Raw genomic sequence first — 16,982 nt, 5'->3', positions numbered from 1 at the left:
AAAAGAATTAATTTAAAATAGAAGATTTGAGTTTAGCCAAGCTAGTTACGTCATTGTGTTTTATCATGCACCAAGTTTGAATTCCGCTTGCCATAATTTAGTTAAATTTAATATAATTATATTATCGTTTGACAATAGATAGACGTTTTAGTAACATGTTAAAAAGACTGGTTTCACAGGTAGTGACTTGTTAAACTTACGTTATTATATTATATTAAAATTTTATTATAAATGGTTTCTGAAACTGACCCATTGTCACATCCCAGACTGGCTCCGCCGTAGCACGATATTATTCGTTTTGGGTTTACCATTCCCTCACGGTTTTGTTTCTGAGAACTTACGAGTAACTTCCCAGTGGGTCACCCATCATGGGATTGCTCTCGCCCAAACTCGCTTAACTTCAAAGTTCTGATAGAATCCGAAGCCAATGAGTTCCCAAAAGGCCTCGTGCTATAGGGAATGGAGCATGTACATATAAGGCACATCACCCCATCTCCGTTGGTCGATGTGAGATCTTACAATCAACCCCACTTAAGGGGAACCTGGCGTCCTCGCCGGCACATCTGTATCGAACGATAGAGTAGCTCTGATACCATTCTGTCACATCACAGACCGCCCCGGCATCCTCGCTGGCACATTCGTACCGAACAGCATAGTGGCTCTGATACCATTCTGTCACAACGCAGACTGGCTCCGTCGTAGCATGATATTGTCTACTTTAGGCTTACCATTTCATTATAGTTTTGTTTCTGGGAACTCACGAGCAACTTCCCAATGGGTCACCCATCTTGAGATTGCTCTAGCCTAAACTCGCTTAACTTCGAAGTTTTGATGGAATTCGAAGCCAGTGAGTTCCCAAAAGCTATAGGGAAGAGAGCATGTACATATAAGGCACATCACCCCCTCTTCGTTGGTCGATATGGGATCTTACGCCCACCGCATCAAAATGATATCTGAAGTTGAAAATTGAATAATATCGTCTCTAAATATGTGTGTTGCAAATCAATGTCGTCTTCTGTCTGAATTCTGTTAAAAAAAAAAAATTATGAGCTGATGTGACACACATAAGATTCTGCACTCCAATAATATGATGACACATGGACTAAAGAAAGTGTTTCAAAAATTTTAAAAGGTAAAAAGAAGAAAAACAACAAACTAAAAATCCTCAAAGCAGTTCCACTGGGGCTTGATAGCCCGGCACCTAGTCCCCTAAACAACCCCGCACCCAGCTAAAACCCTCCAGCCCAAGCTAGGCAAGAGATCGGCCCAAAATCGACAGACCTATGGGATGACCTACATGACGCAGGTTGACGAAGGGAGAAGGAGCCACAGAAGGAGAAGGACGAAAGGACGACGGCGTGGGATTTGGTGTGGAGATTCAGTAGTCGAAGCTCGTTGAGGGTTTAGAGGAGCTTATTGTTGAGGTCGGCTTGGGATTTGAAGGACAGGAGGGTGAAGATGGTCGGAATGGAAGGGAAGTGCAGGGGTGGATGGCGGTGGGGACAAGGAAGAGGTGTGGAAGGGATATGCAACTGGCAATTTGGTCCTATGGATCTGAAGAACCCTTTTAATAATAATAGTAATATTATTATTATTATTTTATAAAGTCAGAAATTAAAAATAAAATTATTATTTTTTATTATTTTATAATAAAAAATAATATTTTAATAAAATTGATTAGGCTATTTTTTGTTAGAGTGGAGATGCATTTGGCATGTTACTGTTCATTATGGTTTATCACTGTTCATTGAGTGAATTAAATAGGCTGAGTGCTAGCGTATTTTTTTAGGGGTGCAATTGCTCTCATCTTCTCTTCTTCTTTGAACTCAGCCACTAACAACAATCTCCATATTTATAGACGACTTTGGTCAATTTTCAATTTCAGATATCATTTTGATGTGTTTGTCAATTTTAAGAATCATCTGTGATATAAATATGAATTTGACTTCAATATTTACATGTATTTAATACAATCAATATTTTTAGAATATAATTTGGCCACCTATTTAAATGTTAATTATTTAGAATGTCTAAGTGATGAACTTATTAGAAAAGAAATCCATATTTGTGTCTCAAATTTATCTATTAGCTTAACAGTGCTGTTCATGTCAAGTTTCTAAGAAATAAATTGTGTCCAACGCCATCTGAAAACGAAAAAAATAACCCTTTTTCCGTTTTGAGAATACATACATACATACATATATATATATATATATATTATTACAATCAATCCTTTTATTAATAATGTAAATTACACTATAAAGATCAAAGCATTTAAACCAGCGACACAATAAATTAAAGAAAAAGGTCATATTCTTCAGACAATCCGACACTTACATAATGTAATAAAAGAAATAAAAAAGAAAAACTTCAAAAAAAAACCGTGCATGAAATTAAGTGCACGTCTACATCAAGCAAATGAATGGCACAGAGTGACAGAAGGCTAAATAAATGGGATCCGGCTTTTCTGCCCTTCCAGTTTCATACACTTTTATCATCTTCAGTTTTGTATGATCACGGTTAAATCACATTAATATTTTATATTAATTTTTTTATAAAGATAATAAGATAAAAAATAATAATAATATAAAATATTAATATGATTTAATCGTGATCGTATAAATAAAAAAGAATAAAAATGTATGAGACTGAGAGGGCAGAGAAGTCATGTCCAAATAAATGTCGTTCGAAATTAATCTTATTGGACTCCGACTTCTTCACTAACACTCAATCAAAAGCAAAGGTTGATTGGTTGGTGAATGAATACAATCAATTGACTATTCAGCTGAGATCAAGCACTGTATTCCGTACGTACCGCAGGCCCAAGTCAATCAGAAACTTAAAAAATTAAAAATTACGAAGCTCTGCCTCATTTTGGGAGTAAAAACTTGTAAATTTAGAATTACAGACCAGTCCGTTAATGGTTTCTCAGTTGGGGTTTGTTATTTACACACTTTTATTTTACTTTTTATACACTTTTTTAACTTTTTGCCATTAGATCGAATGATAAAAATTAACAAGTGTGTAAGAAGTAAAAAGAAATGTGTAAATAGCATAATCATTCTTACATACTACAGAAAATAAAATGTAATTAAAAGGGTATATTCATTATCAAATAAAAACTATAACATATATATTTGGACTGAATTTGTGACACCATTTTTTACACAATTTTTGACAACCGTTTTGTGGCTTCCACTACGTAAAGTACTTTTAACAATCTGAATTGTTTATTTTTTAGAAAATTATTCATAGATCATCTTTGCAAAAAATTAGCCAAATATTAAACTGTTAAGACATTCAACGATCATAGATCCTTGAAATACATTACGAAATGAGCCCTACAAAAACAAGTGTCAAAAGTTGTGTTGAAATATGGTGACACAAATCTGCCCCTTATATTACTTTCGCTATATAGGTATAAGGCGGGAATTATTGAATTAATTATCATGACCTAAATTACCAAAAAGTATTGGATCATATTGTGGAATACTAGCATATAGCCACACACAAAATGTGTGAAAATTTTGTATTTTTTGTATTTAAAATGGAAGGAGAGGGGAAAAGACGGAGAGAGAGCATGGGATGGGGAGATAGCTTTATTTTTTATTTTTTAATTAAAAATATGTTAGAATCACATATAGGTGAGACTTTGAAAAGAAAAAAGCTATGGTCGTGTGAAATTACATTACTGCCCACATTTCTTATAAATATTCAATTTTAATTAAAGGGTTAGAATGACAATTTCATAAACTTTTGGTTGACAATGAGAATTTTATTAATATGTAATTCAGATAATCAGCACGAAAATTCGAGGTCAAAGTTTGGGAGCTCTCTCGAACATAGGCCATGCAAAATACTAATCAAAGACAAATTCTAGTCGAAAAATATCATAAAAAAGATTTTGAAAACCTGTTTTTTGACCGATACCGGTGGGTGGCCAGTTGCAGCTAAAGATATGCACACACACCCAGGTGACACTCTTTCATAAGGATCCAATTTAAAGATTTTAATATATGAGAATTTTCCATTTTAGTCAATTTTTACATAAATGGTTGATTGAGACGTATGTGAAATTTTGGTCATGTGATCATAAATAGATGACTGAGACGTATGTGGAATAATTTTTTTTAAGTAAAACTGCAAATAGTTGATATGGATGGATTATAATTATCGCAATTGTTTTTTTTTTTTTGTTGAATAATTATGTCAATTGTTTGATCAAGTGGGAATTCTATAATATTGGAAAGCCGTTTTTTAACAACAAAAACAAAGAGCTTTTTTTTTTTAGTTGACAAAGGAAATGAAAATTTTCATAAAAATATTACGAGGTCACAGGACCTGAACTATATTTGTAACTAACAAACGACGATAAAAAATAATTAGTTGTAACTGCTTTTTTGTTGTTGAAATAACTAGTATTATTTGCTCAATACACCGATTTGTGGCAAACGCATATTATTTGCAGCTTATAGTCAGCTTAATTAAAAAACCTTTCCAACAGCCCAACTCACGATTTTGACAACAGTATATAATAAGCTATTAGTTTTCCATGATTATGAAATTTAAAATAATTAATCAAGCATAATTTAAAGTACACCCACTGGTAATTAAAATAATTAAGTAACAGTAATTTAAAATACACTCTTGACTTATCTGCTATTTTCAACTAAGCCAACCATGGGAAATTTCCTGATCAGGATATGTGGACATGGTAATTGCGCAGCTCTATGTACATGCTTTCTTAATCAAGTTGCTGGAGTTGACCAACTGAAGCTAATTGCTTGCAAGCAATATACAAATGTTCTGTATTTTTGTTTTCATACTATAAGCCAAGAGTTATGATTCTAAGTGATACTATTTAATTGTACTTTGATCAGCATTCCATGAATAAAGTAATAGTCAAATGTTTGAGAGAAATACTAAATTTTAGAATTAAGCACTCATCACAAGTGGCCTTCTGCCGTTTTTTTTTTTTTTTTTTTTAAGAAAACTTCGAGGTACGAAGGAAATTTATTAATATGAAAAAAATAAATATACCTAATGCCATGTATACCTAGTGCTACACATCCTTAAATGTGTGTGTGTGTATTTTGACACAACTTTTTGTGGTTTTCATTTCATAATTTTTTTTTCAAAGATCTGAATCACCTATATTTCAATTCATCATTCATATATCATCATCGTAAAAAAATTAAAAAAAATTATTTATAATTAAAAACATATATGATCCTACAAAAAAACAATACTAAGATAATTTGTATATAATATTAATATTTAGTTCTCCAAGTATAAAGTCATTGATAGGAATTGGATGCTATCATTATAATCATTTTTTCCAGTTTATCAGTTGGTTGACTGTATAACTTGGTATGGAACATCATTAATTGTTTTGTGTGCGTATGTGTACAGAGTTTATAGAAATAATTTTCACATAGATCATTTTTGGGCTACTTTGTTTTCTGAATTCTTCTAAATTCAATTCAAATATTAAAAAAAAATAAAAATAAAAATAAATGAAAAGAGAGTGCAACGAAAAGAAGCATATATAATTCACTTGCCATAATTTATCTACATATTAATATCTGCATGAGCGCATGTGATAATAATTCACTACCACACAAAAACTTATGTCAGTTGTAGTATTGTTGTCTATATTTTGGAGGGTGTGAGTCCTTTGAGCTATGTTTGGGGAAAGGATTCTAGCCCTGCGAACTTAAAGACCAAATTAGTAAAAAATGAATTATAAAATGCTAGATATGAGAGATTACAAAAACACCGTATAAGCCTTATAAAAGACATGTAAAAAAAATTTGTAAATGACTTAAACCAAGTAAGGATTTAAAAATCACTCTCGACTCTCACATGTTTTTGTGATGCTCATATAACGTTTTTCTAATCTCTTCCATATAAAATTTTATGATAATTTCATGACCATCTGTGCTTCAATGTTCAATCCCTTCAAAAAGGACAAGGATCGTCTACCCTCCCACTTCTGGTGCTCTCTTGTGCCCTCCTATTTGTATGGTCACGGTTAAGTCATGTCAACATTTTATATTACTATTTATTTTTGTCTTATTATCTCTATAAAAAAATAATATAAAATGTTGACGTGGCTTAACCGTGATCATACAAAACAGAAAGACATGGAAGGACATCAAAAATGGGAGTACGGACAAATCCTTGTCCCTTCGAAAAACCACTCACCCAAGCCTAATTTTGACAAGGAGTCCTAGGTCTATAGGGCCTGTCTCCCGTATTTATGCGGAGAACTTTTACTCCCTAGCCTTCTTATGCTAGGCTTGTTCTTCATTGCCTCTTTTGCAAGGTTTGTCTTCTCCCTAGGTTATAGGGCTTTGGATCAGGCGAGTTTGGTCAGAAACTTTCCAAATTTACCTTCTGATACGCTGGATTTTGTCATTGATTTTCTTCTTTTAACATATTTGCGGTTGGTCTACCTTACATGGTAAGATCCTTGATGGATCTGTTTTGTTACATGGGAATTTCTCTGCAAATTGTGGAGGTGTTGGTAACGGTGGCTTAATAGGCTGATCTGATATGACGAGGACGAGAAGTTGAATCTTCTGGTCTATGTCTTATTGGCGTTTTCAGGACTAAGTACTGATTTAGGACTATGTGCAACTCAGTGTATATTTATTGGAGGCAGATTCTTTGCCCTCGCATTTTTCGTGCCCTTCTATTTTGTGTGGTCACGGTTAAGCCACGTCAATATTTTATATTTTTTTTTATAAAGATAATAAGACAAAAAGAAATAGTAATATAAAATGTTAACGCGACTTAATCGTGACTACACAAATAGAAAGGTAGAGGTGGGCATGAAAAGTGAGAGGGCAGAGAATTTGTCTCTATATTTATTATACTCTTTTGTAATTATCCACAATTGTAATGATCAATTATATAATTACATTAAACTGACCTCATATGATTACGAAGGCACATCTATATTTATTATACTCTTTTGTAATTATCCACAATTGTAATGATCAATTATATAATTACATTAAACTGACCTCATATGTTTACGAAGGCACATCTCTATCAAGATATAAAATAACGAAAACTAATAATAAAAAAATTGAAAATTTTGAGTTTTAATGATAAAGACAAAATAAATAGTAAATTGAATAGTACCAAAATTGATTTTTTAATTTAAAAATGTGATTTTTCGTTAAAGTGAACAATATCGAGAGTTTTTCGTTAAAGTTCCCTTTATATCCTGACTTATTAGAGAAAGCCATATGTATTTTAAACTAAATTTACAAACCAAATAATGTGGTTATAGATAATTGAATTATTAATTATGCGTCGATTAACATGCTTATTTTTTATTGGTGATACATCATTTGGTTTGTAAATTTTGTTTAAAATTTTGGTCTCCCTAGCATTACACTTTTGGTTTATAAAGAGATATCTTATGGTTTGAAAAAACTTATTATGACTATTCTTTTCGACTATAAACGTTGAAATCGTTTGTTAAGATATATAAAAAATAATCGATTTGAAAAATTTGTAAAAATGGAATGTCACGATAACTTCTTTTTTTTTTTTTTAATTGTAATGTACCACACGATTTTAGGATATTTTTCTGCAATTATTCGTGTACACTTTTTAACTTTGATTTGTCTCTTTGTTTGCTTTTATATTGTGATATAGGATCTAAACCTGTATGAATGCAATGAATGGATGTGGAAATAACTCGGATGCGTGCAGTTTTCTCCACGCAACATTACGTGTGGAAAATCCCAGGTCAGCATCCACTCAGGAGCATGAATGCTTTTCATCATGGAATTTTTCGTCCTTTCATTTTCCAGCAATTAATTATTTAATTCTCATGTCTGCATGCAAACGCGTACCTACGAAAAGTTGTTTGCCTAGACCACATAAAAGGCCGCAGCTTTCATCTGTTTTCCATTATTAACAACTTTTTGGTCCAACGTCTTTGGTCTCCCAATCAACTTTTTGGTCCGACGAAAAGTTGAAGCATGATGTTTTGACTTCGACTTGAATTCGCAGGTCAAGCCGACGGTTTTGAGCTGAGAGCTAGGATGGGAGTTATGGGATGCCAATTAATCCAACAAATATCACAAGTAAATTATCGTGCCAAGAAATAATAATAATATAATCATATACAACTTGCGTAAAGAGCCATGTGGTCGTCTGACACAATCACACATTTTAAATTCATCCCCGTAATTATAAACCTGTGAATTTTCTAACTTTATTCGCAAAAGCCAAAATTACTTTCCAGTGATGACAGGGATGGAATCATAGAGCAAGAAAATAAAGGGAAACTTCAGTCCAAAGAGCAAAACGGGCTAACTACGATGACCTTAAGCCATCTCCACCGAAGGATCTAAAGAATCAGAGAACTGAAAATAGTCTAAAAATCATCTCCAATCGAATGATAGGCTAAAGGACCTTACGGGACAAAAAAAGCGTCAAAAGGCTAACCGGCTGGCCATCTTTGGCCAACCAGCTAGCTTGTTGGCTAGCCACTTATTATTATTATTATTATTATTATTTGTTATTTTCCCTTTGCCCAGCCCACTTTAGGGTTTGTCTCAGCCCACTCTTTTTTTTCCTACATCATTTCGCACATATTTTTCACAATTTCATATTATCTTACCTCATTTTATTTCAATTCTTCACATTCCATACTATGACCCTTTGACCTTCGATTGGAGACGGTTTTTTGTGACAGTGCTACAACGAGCACTATGGCCCTTTGGCCCTTAGTTGGAGATGGTAAGAAATATAGTCATGCATTGTTCATTAAAATATTAATTTCTTGGATGACCAAAGGGCTAAAACGAGCCATCTTGCCCTCCTTCGGTTGAAGATGATCTTAGAGCTTCAATTATCTCAAATTGATAGAATATCGTTATTTAGATAACTTGTGTGATCAAGATTTTATTTTTCTCTAAAAAGATTTTCAACATCACGACTAAAGATAAGGGTGGAATTAATGATCCTATGAATTATAGATGTTAATGCTGCCCTACAACATGTCAATGAGTTCTAATCAAAGTATTTTTTTTTCCTTTTTTTTTTTTTTTTAAACAAACACTATTATCTAGAATAAGGGATAATTGATTTTCTTCTTTCAACATATTTGCGGTTGGTCTACCTTACATGGTAAGATCCTTGATGGATCTGTTTTGTTACATGGGAATTTCTCGGCAAATTGTGTTCTATCTAAATTCTATCCCTGAATATGGGTGTTGCAAATCAATGTTGTCTTCTATCTAAATTCTGTTAAAAAAATCTATTATGTGTTGATGTGACACACATAAGACTCTGCACTCCAATAATTTGATGACACATGGATTAAAGAAAGTGTTTCAAAAATTTTAAAAGGTAAAAAGAAGAAAAACAACAAACTAACAATCCTCATCTTCTCCTTCTTCTTTGAACTCAGCCACCGACAACAATCTCCATATTCACAGACGACATTGATCTTTCAATTTCATGTATCATTTTGATGCGTTTGTCAATTTCATGGACCATCTGTGATAAAAATATGAATTTGACTACAATATTTACATGTATTTAATATATCAACATCCTTAGGATATAATTTGGCCACCTATTATTTACATGTATTTAATATATCAACATCCTTAGGATATAATTTGGCCACCTATTTAAATGTTAATTATGTAGAATGTCTAAGTGACGAACTTATTAGAAAGAAATCCATATTTGTGTCTCAAATTTATCTATTAGCTTAACTGTGTTGTTCATGTCAAGTTTCTAAGAAATAAATTGTGTCCAACACCATCTGAAAACGAAAAAAATAGCCTTTTTTCTGATTTGAGAATATATATATATATATTTATTTATTTATTTATTACAATTGATCTTATTATTAATAATCTAAGTTACAATATAAAGATCGGAGCGTTTAAACCGGCAACACAATAAATTAAAGAAAAAAGTCATATTCTTCAGACAATCCGACACTTACATAAAGATATAAAAGAAATCAAAAGGAAAAACTTCAAAAAAAAAAAACCATGCATGAAATTAAGTGCACGTCCACATTAAGCAAACGAATGGCACAAAGTGACAGACGGCAAAATAAACGTAGTTCGAAATTAATCTTACACGACTTAGACTTCTTCACTAACACTCAAATCAAAAGCAAAGGTGGGTTGGAACTTGCCCTGTTTGACTAGTGGTATCGTGGCCCATTTCTGGGCTTATTTGGATCGATGTGCTATGGCCCATTACTGGGCTGCATGCTGGCTTGCATGAATTGATGTCGTGGCCCACTCCTCTTGAAACTCAGCCTGAATTATTGCTGAAATCTAAATCTGCCATCTCAGTCTCTCCAGAACTGTTGTTGGGCCCAGATCCATCAGATGTGCTGCCTGAGCTGTCCCGTTCAAGTGGGACATCAAACCCACCGTATTCTTCATTTGTACTACGCAACTCCCCCTGAAGAGTAGAGTGGGTTTGATTAGTGATGACGAACATCTCTGTTTCAAAAAACATGACATCCATGATGACATAAAATTGCTTATGGGTGGATGGTAGTTGGCTATTAAACCCTAAAAGAACTTTGATTGGACAAAAGGGAAATTTGACTTCCAATCATGCGATAAAACAATTGAAAGATTTGCCCAACATCACTCTTTTGTTTCATAATATATAGCCAAGTCATTCCAGTGTAATCATCGACAAACGTAACATACTAACGAATACCATGGTGAGTTTCTATTGGTGAAGGCCCCAAATATCTGAATGAATTAACTCAAAAGGCATTATTTTTTTATTGAAACTCAAATGATAAGAAGTACGATGACTTTTTGCAAGAATGCAATCATTATATTGAAAATCAGAGTTTGAAACGCCATTAAATAAAGACAAAAGTAATTTTTTTTTCTAAATAACGAAGGATGCATGTCCTAAGTGACGATGTCATAGCCAAATTTACTTGATATTGTTATTGTGACCATTGCAGACTTGGTTGACTCGGCCCGTTATCACTTCATCCACATAATATAACCCTCTCCTCTTAGTACCACTCCCAATGATCATGGTACAAGAGGTCCTATAAAATAGGAAATAAGAATTCCAATTATACAAGGAATCAATCATATGATCACATTCCCAAACTATATGGTTGATTCACACCAACAAATAGTTATAAAGGAAATACAAATGATTAATTAGCGGATATGTTTGAGTGTGCTAAGGTTGAGTCAAACTAATAACCGTGCAGCTTAATTTCTCTCGCTTCTGTTCTCCCAGTAATCTGAATCAGGATTGACGGGATACAGATCGTGAGCAGACGCAGACGAAGCAGTCCATGGCCCTTCAGTTGACCCCATTTCTATCTGTTTCTCGTCCATGCCCCTTCCAAAACTAGATTGAAAATGTTTCCTCATTGCATCAATCTTAATACTCTCGGCATTTGGATTCGAGACCGACTCATGAACAACAGTCTTTCCTTCGAGCATGCTCACAACGGAAGACATGGTAGGCCTAGCTGTCGAAGTAACATTGCAACAAAGGAGAGCCACATTGATTTCAACAATCATCTCCTCTTTATTAAAGTCTGATCCCAACCTTGGATCAACTAGGTCCATCAAATTCCCCTGATCTTTTAGAAGTCGTGCCTACAAAAAATGGAAGTAACAAAAGCAATATAAATTCTGTCTTTGGATTAAACTTCATTGATTCAAATGTACTTTCACACATATAAGGCATATTAAGAAAATTTGAAGTTAAATTAGGAAGTAGTAGATTCATGTTACCCAATCAAGAAGATAAAAGCTTTCTTCCTTTTTCCGGTAAGTTGTGTTGTTTCTCCCACTAACAATTTCCAATACAAGAATACCAAAACTATAGACATCTGCTTTATCAGTCAGATAACCCCGCATTGCATATTCGGGCGCCATATATCCACTACAATATCATGAAATCATATCATTAACCCATATTGAGCTAAAATAATTAGTAAAAATATTGCTAATTGAATACTTCCAATAGTTAGAGAGATAATCAATAATACAACTATATTGCAAGAACATATCTGCCCTTCAAATTTCTTGAACAACAAGGATTTGGTTAGGTTGAAAATTATGTAAGTTAGAGACTTTCCTTTTGCTCTATCTTCCTTTTTCAAGGTGGAAAAAGATTAAAACAAGAGAATAAGAAGATAAATAAAAGTGTAGGGACTCACTAAGTTCCAGCAATACGAGTGCTAATGTGTGTATTATCCTCTTCATCAAGTTTGGCCAATCCAAAATCAGATATTTTCGGGTTAAGATTTTTATTAAGCAGAACATTAGTAGCCTTGATGTCTCTATGAACGACCTTCAATCTTGATTCCTCATGAAGATAAGCCAAACCTCTTGCTGTACCAATGCAAATCTTGTGCCTTGTTGGCCAATCCAACTTCAAATGACTTTCTTTTTCCCCTTCAATTTGCCAAATTAAACAAAGTTAGTTGTAAAGGACATATTTTAAGTGCATAAGATCTTTTATGCCCACTATATGAATGAAATGAACTTTTGGCAAACGAGATTGATATTTACTGAACAAAGCATGAGCGACGCTATTATTTTCCAGGTACTCATAGACAAGCAATAATTGATTTCCTTCAATACAACATCCGTGGAGCCTGACAAGATGAGGGTGTTGCAAAGCAGAAATCATGCTAATCTCATTAACAAATTCACGATTCCCTTGCTTTGATTTGGAAGAAAGCTGCTTAACAGCTATTACGGTTCCATTAGCTAGAACGCCCTACATTTGAGAAAGATAGTCAAACTCTCATCACTATATGGAGCAAATTAACTTCCATTAGAACGGACAGTATCAAAGTAGAAAAAAAAAATGTAATAAATAAATAAATATTGGCTTCGAAGAATACCTTATAAACAGAACCAAAACCACCTTCACCAATCTTATTGGCTTTGTCAAAGTTGCTTGTGGCATCTTTGAGTTGCTTGAAGGTAAATTTACCAGTTTGCAAGTCCACACCCTTCAAAACTGTATAACAAGTAAAACTCATAAGAAATTGTGTCGAAGAAAACTTTGAGAACAATAGCATTCTTAGTTCTTAATATTTTGTGCATGATTCTAGAATTTAACTAGTAATTGGATCCATAGGTAGACACTCTGCATCATGAGTCTGGACGATAAATATATTATAGCAACATCAAAGTGCCGGAAAGCTCAATATCTAAATAATTACTGTCTTTGTGTATGCACGTCAATGTGCATGAGAACCATGCAAAAAATAGCACAAATATTGTTCTTAGTCACGAAAAAAGTTCGATAAGAAAAAGTAATGGAGAAACAAAAAGGAAAAACCAGTACAACAGAATAAACTGCAAATTAATACCATCCTCCAATGTCTTTTTTTGTCCTAGGAGGCCTCTCTTCCAAAGAATACCAAATATCAGTAGTACAATGAAGACTCCTCCAACCACAATTCCAACCACGGAACCTACATGCATAGAAGATTCTGTCGGGGGAACAAAGTCTGCCAAAAGAAAGAGTAGCTTAAATTAGAATAAATGTAAATGTAATTGATATGAGAGTGGATTATTCAACCAACTATCTAATGCACACAGAAACAGAAGATTGAACCCGGTCTTTGAGGCATCCTTAAATAAGTAGATAGTATATGAAGTAATCCCTCGAACAAACTTTCTTTGGATGGTTGTAAATTTTTAATGTTTCCTCAAGTGAAATGGTTAGTTTCCATGTAAATATTAAAAATCCTTGAAGTTGAATTTTGTTGTATTTAAAAACGTTAACATGTTACCTAGAAAAAAAAAATACAGCATATTATGCGATAAGAAAATTTAAGAGAGTATTTCTTCAAGTCTTGTCTCAAACTACGTGGAGTAAAACACGAAAAACACAGAAGCATTATCTATTCTAAAGTTAGAGGGGGTTTGGCATGTTCATGGCTACAGTCAAGAAAATGCCCCTTGATTTCACCTTATTTGCAAGAAAGCCATCTGATTTGGGGCTGGGTTGGAGGGTAATTATAAAAATATAGGAGGGTAATTTTGTCTCTCTAAAAAAACCTATGAAAAGATAGAGAGAGCCGTCAGCTTGCAGAGAGGGATGGAGAGAGAGAAAGAGAGAGACTGAAGAATACCACCACTTCTCCTGAACGAGGGTTAGCTGTGCAATTCCAGTTCTCTCTCTAAAAAAAATCTAGGATTCTGTTTTTTTATTTTTATTTTTATTTTTGTGTAAAAAAACCAAGGATTATAGTAAGGATTTCAATTTACAAATGGTTTTTCTGTTCAGATTTTCTTTTTGTGAGTTTTGAGTATGAATTTGTAGCATGATCTTCCACTGCATCATCCAAATTTTGCATTTGTAAATTGTCAAAGAAAAACGAAGTATGAGGAAATTATAGGAGATTGTGTCGGCTTTGGCCATGAAGGGTATTAGCAGGCTGTTCCCCCATACAGGTGATTAATCGTTTTTCAGTATGTGTTCTATTTGGATGAGAAAGTGATTGAAAAAGATGATTTTTTTTTATTTGTTGGTGAATTTTTTTATTATTTATTTATTGGGATTTTGTGTATTGTGTAGAACCAGCAATGCAAGAGCAGGATGTGATCAGTCACACCCGAAAAGAGGTTTGTTTCTCAAATCACATTCCTCAGTTTGATCATTAATGTACAATGGAAGGCTCTTCAATATGATTTTCTAATTTCTCCTTTCCAGCGTTCTCTTTTTTGTTTTTGGAGTATGTATTTGATTTATATTTGATTATAGAATAAAAATTAATAAACACGAGATGCAGCAATTAATTTGCTTCCTTATGATAACACATGTATGAAAGTGCATTCAATTTCAATGTGTGTATGTGTGACAGGATGTGCCTGCTTGCTGTTGTTTCTCGCGCTATTTTTTTTTTTTTTTTGTGTGTGTTGATTTGATTAACAATTCAAGTGTATCTTTATTTTGTTGGTGTGTGTTGGTTCGCAGCCAGTTTTATTTATTGGTTTTTTTATTTGGATTTATAGCACTGAGGGTATAGGTGAACGGTGAAGCGGTTTGTATGGGCTCATGTATCTTAAACATGTAGTGAGAAGTGAGGATTTTGTTTTAGTGTTTTAGATAATCTGAAGGAATATGTAGATACTATGATTTGGGGTTGCTTTCTTAAACCATGATAAAGCAGTCCAAGTAATTTTAACATAGATATCATTTTTTATGTAATGCATGAGTTTATGAAATGTTAAGACGATAATATATCATGTGATATAAAATTCAAAGAGAGACAATGAACCGTGTTTGATATTTTGTTTGTCTTGATTCGTTTAAATTTGGGCGTTTTTCAGTTGGATTCATGGGTTTCATTTAAGATATCATTTTTGGTTTATGAATGGCTTGCCAATGCAAAAGTTTGCATATTTTCTTTGTTGGATTCATGGGGTTTTCTTAAGCTTTCAAGTTTTTAGTTTTTATCGAGAAATTTTGGGTTTCATTTATTTTTCGAACTACACTTTTTTGTTAAGATTTTCTTTATACTTCAGTAAATGATTGCTTCTTTACCTGTAAATTTTCATGTTGTTCAAAATCCACAGCGAAGTGCGGGCAATATTTCTAGTTTATGCGGAAATACAAGGGAAAGGAAATATTGAAGAAGAAGAACCATGTAGAACTGAAGTCGGATCTCTTAATTTAGTAGATATATCAATGCATATGGTCAACGCATAGTAATTAGACGAAGCTCAGATTAGTGAAAACTTACTTGGGTTTACTGAAATAGCTGAAATAAGAGGACCATAGACTCCTCTAAGAGGGATGCATGTCGTCCCTTTCCCGGCCCAATATAAACGAATCTCCAATGTATTATTAGTTACAAGAGTAGTAAAGTTCTTTATGACTACATCACCAAACTCACGGGCTTCATCCATGATATTGAAGTCCTCCTCCTCTAGTTTTCCCTGCAATACATACATGTATATATACTAATTTAGTTGCTTATAAATGTGAAAGTTAACATTCAAATCGACCAAAATATAAACAATGCTTGTTGAAAATTAGAATATTTCACTGGTATACATGGAAGTGGATGCGATTAGTTACCTGAATGTAAATATTGAATATGCGCCTTCCCAAGCTTTTATATGTTGAGCCATTTCTAAACATTATCTCTGCAAAATGGAGGCTTACAGTGTAGTTTCCATTTCCCAGACAAAACCCAAAATAAGTTAGAGAGATGGGAGAAAGGCGAGCGTTCATGTACAGTTGAGGATCGGTCATAGAGAGTCTAGTTTCATTAGTCGATATAAAGGTGTCCGCAGTTTGGTCGTCATCAGGGAAGTAACCGGTGCTGCTTAATGCCCAATTTGTTCTGCTGTAAAATGATGAAGGTCCAGCTGGAAATGTGTCATCATCATATACTGTATCTTTCTCTCCAGGGACAGTAACTAGTTTCCCACCACAATTTATATGGAGAGAGTAGAAATCTATGAAAAAAGAAAATGGAGATTATTAGGCATTGAGGAGGAAAACAAAAAAAGAATGAACCGAGAAAATAAAGGTAATTATTTGTGTAGAAACTCGGCTTACGTTTTGGACACTCTGAAGTTTTCAAACATGAAGCAGTTGTCCTAATAGAATAATTCAAAGGAACAGAAATTGTCAGCAATCATAAATGAGAAGTTGCAAAAAAAATTAGTACATAATACACCGTTGGATACCAAAGTAAATTTATAGGTGCATGCTTTGAGACGATTAATTTGAACTTACGAACTATTGCCTTTTGACGAGCTTGTAAACAAGTTACTGCAGAAATTAACACAAATGAAAAGTTAAGCTTTTCTCCACATAACACAAACAGATTAACTTCAAGCTAATGAAGACATTCTTACAGGCCACCTCGTGGTTGACAATTTGTATCCCCTATGGTGAGGTTGTTATATGAAAGATCGCTGCACAAAAAGAGCTATGATGCAAATTCTGTTGAA

General features: G+C 33.6%; 1 protein-coding gene and 1 long non-coding RNA gene across 3 annotated transcripts; one reads left to right on the top strand and one right to left on the bottom strand.

Moving 5' to 3' along the window:
• Positions 1 to 11,249: 11,249 nt before the first annotated feature.
• On the bottom strand, positions 11,250 to 13,642 carry LOC125478482 (probable leucine-rich repeat receptor-like serine/threonine-protein kinase At3g14840). Its single transcript, XM_048586664.1, has 7 exons — positions 13,627 to 13,642; positions 13,379 to 13,519; positions 12,905 to 13,023; positions 12,567 to 12,777; positions 12,212 to 12,449; positions 11,784 to 11,934; positions 11,250 to 11,645 (listed from the first exon to the last, which is right to left on the bottom strand). Exons 1-7 carry the CDS (start codon positions 13,640 to 13,642, stop codon positions 11,250 to 11,252), a joined length of 1,272 nt encoding a protein of 423 aa, XP_048442621.1.
• Positions 13,643 to 14,191: 549 nt separating this feature from the next.
• On the top strand, positions 14,192 to 15,753 carry LOC125478590. Of its 2 annotated transcripts, XR_007259396.1 has the most exons (3): positions 14,206 to 14,468; positions 14,593 to 14,639; positions 15,594 to 15,753. It is a non-coding gene; the product is annotated as an uncharacterized LOC125478590 (long non-coding RNA). The 2 variants fall into 2 exon arrangements; XR_007259397.1 differs by lacking the exon at positions 15,594 to 15,753 and having other exon boundaries at positions 14,192 to 14,468; positions 14,593 to 15,225.
• The last annotated feature ends 1,229 nt before the right edge of the window (positions 15,754 to 16,982 follow it).

This window comes from the organism of the source record quoted next, unplaced genomic scaffold, assembly GCF_019419815.1.
Source record: "Pyrus x bretschneideri cultivar Hongxiangsu unplaced genomic scaffold, Pyrus_bretschneideri_v1 Contig25, whole genome shotgun sequence".
In the NCBI taxonomy this organism is placed as follows: domain Eukaryota; kingdom Viridiplantae; phylum Streptophyta; class Magnoliopsida; order Rosales; family Rosaceae; genus Pyrus; species Pyrus x bretschneideri.
Note: the sequence above shows the minus strand (reverse complement) of the source record. Positions and strands in the feature narration are given on the sequence as shown.

Coding starts and splice junctions, on each gene's coding strand:
- LOC125478482 (XM_048586664.1), bottom strand. Junction 11,935..12,211: donor ACTCGTATTGCTGGAACTTA/GTGAGTCCCTAC, acceptor ATGATATTGTAG/TGGATATATGGCGCCCGAAT. Junction 11,646..11,783: donor GCTTTTATCTTCTTGATTGG/GTAACATGAATC, acceptor CATTTTTTGTAG/GCACGACTTCTAAAAGATCA.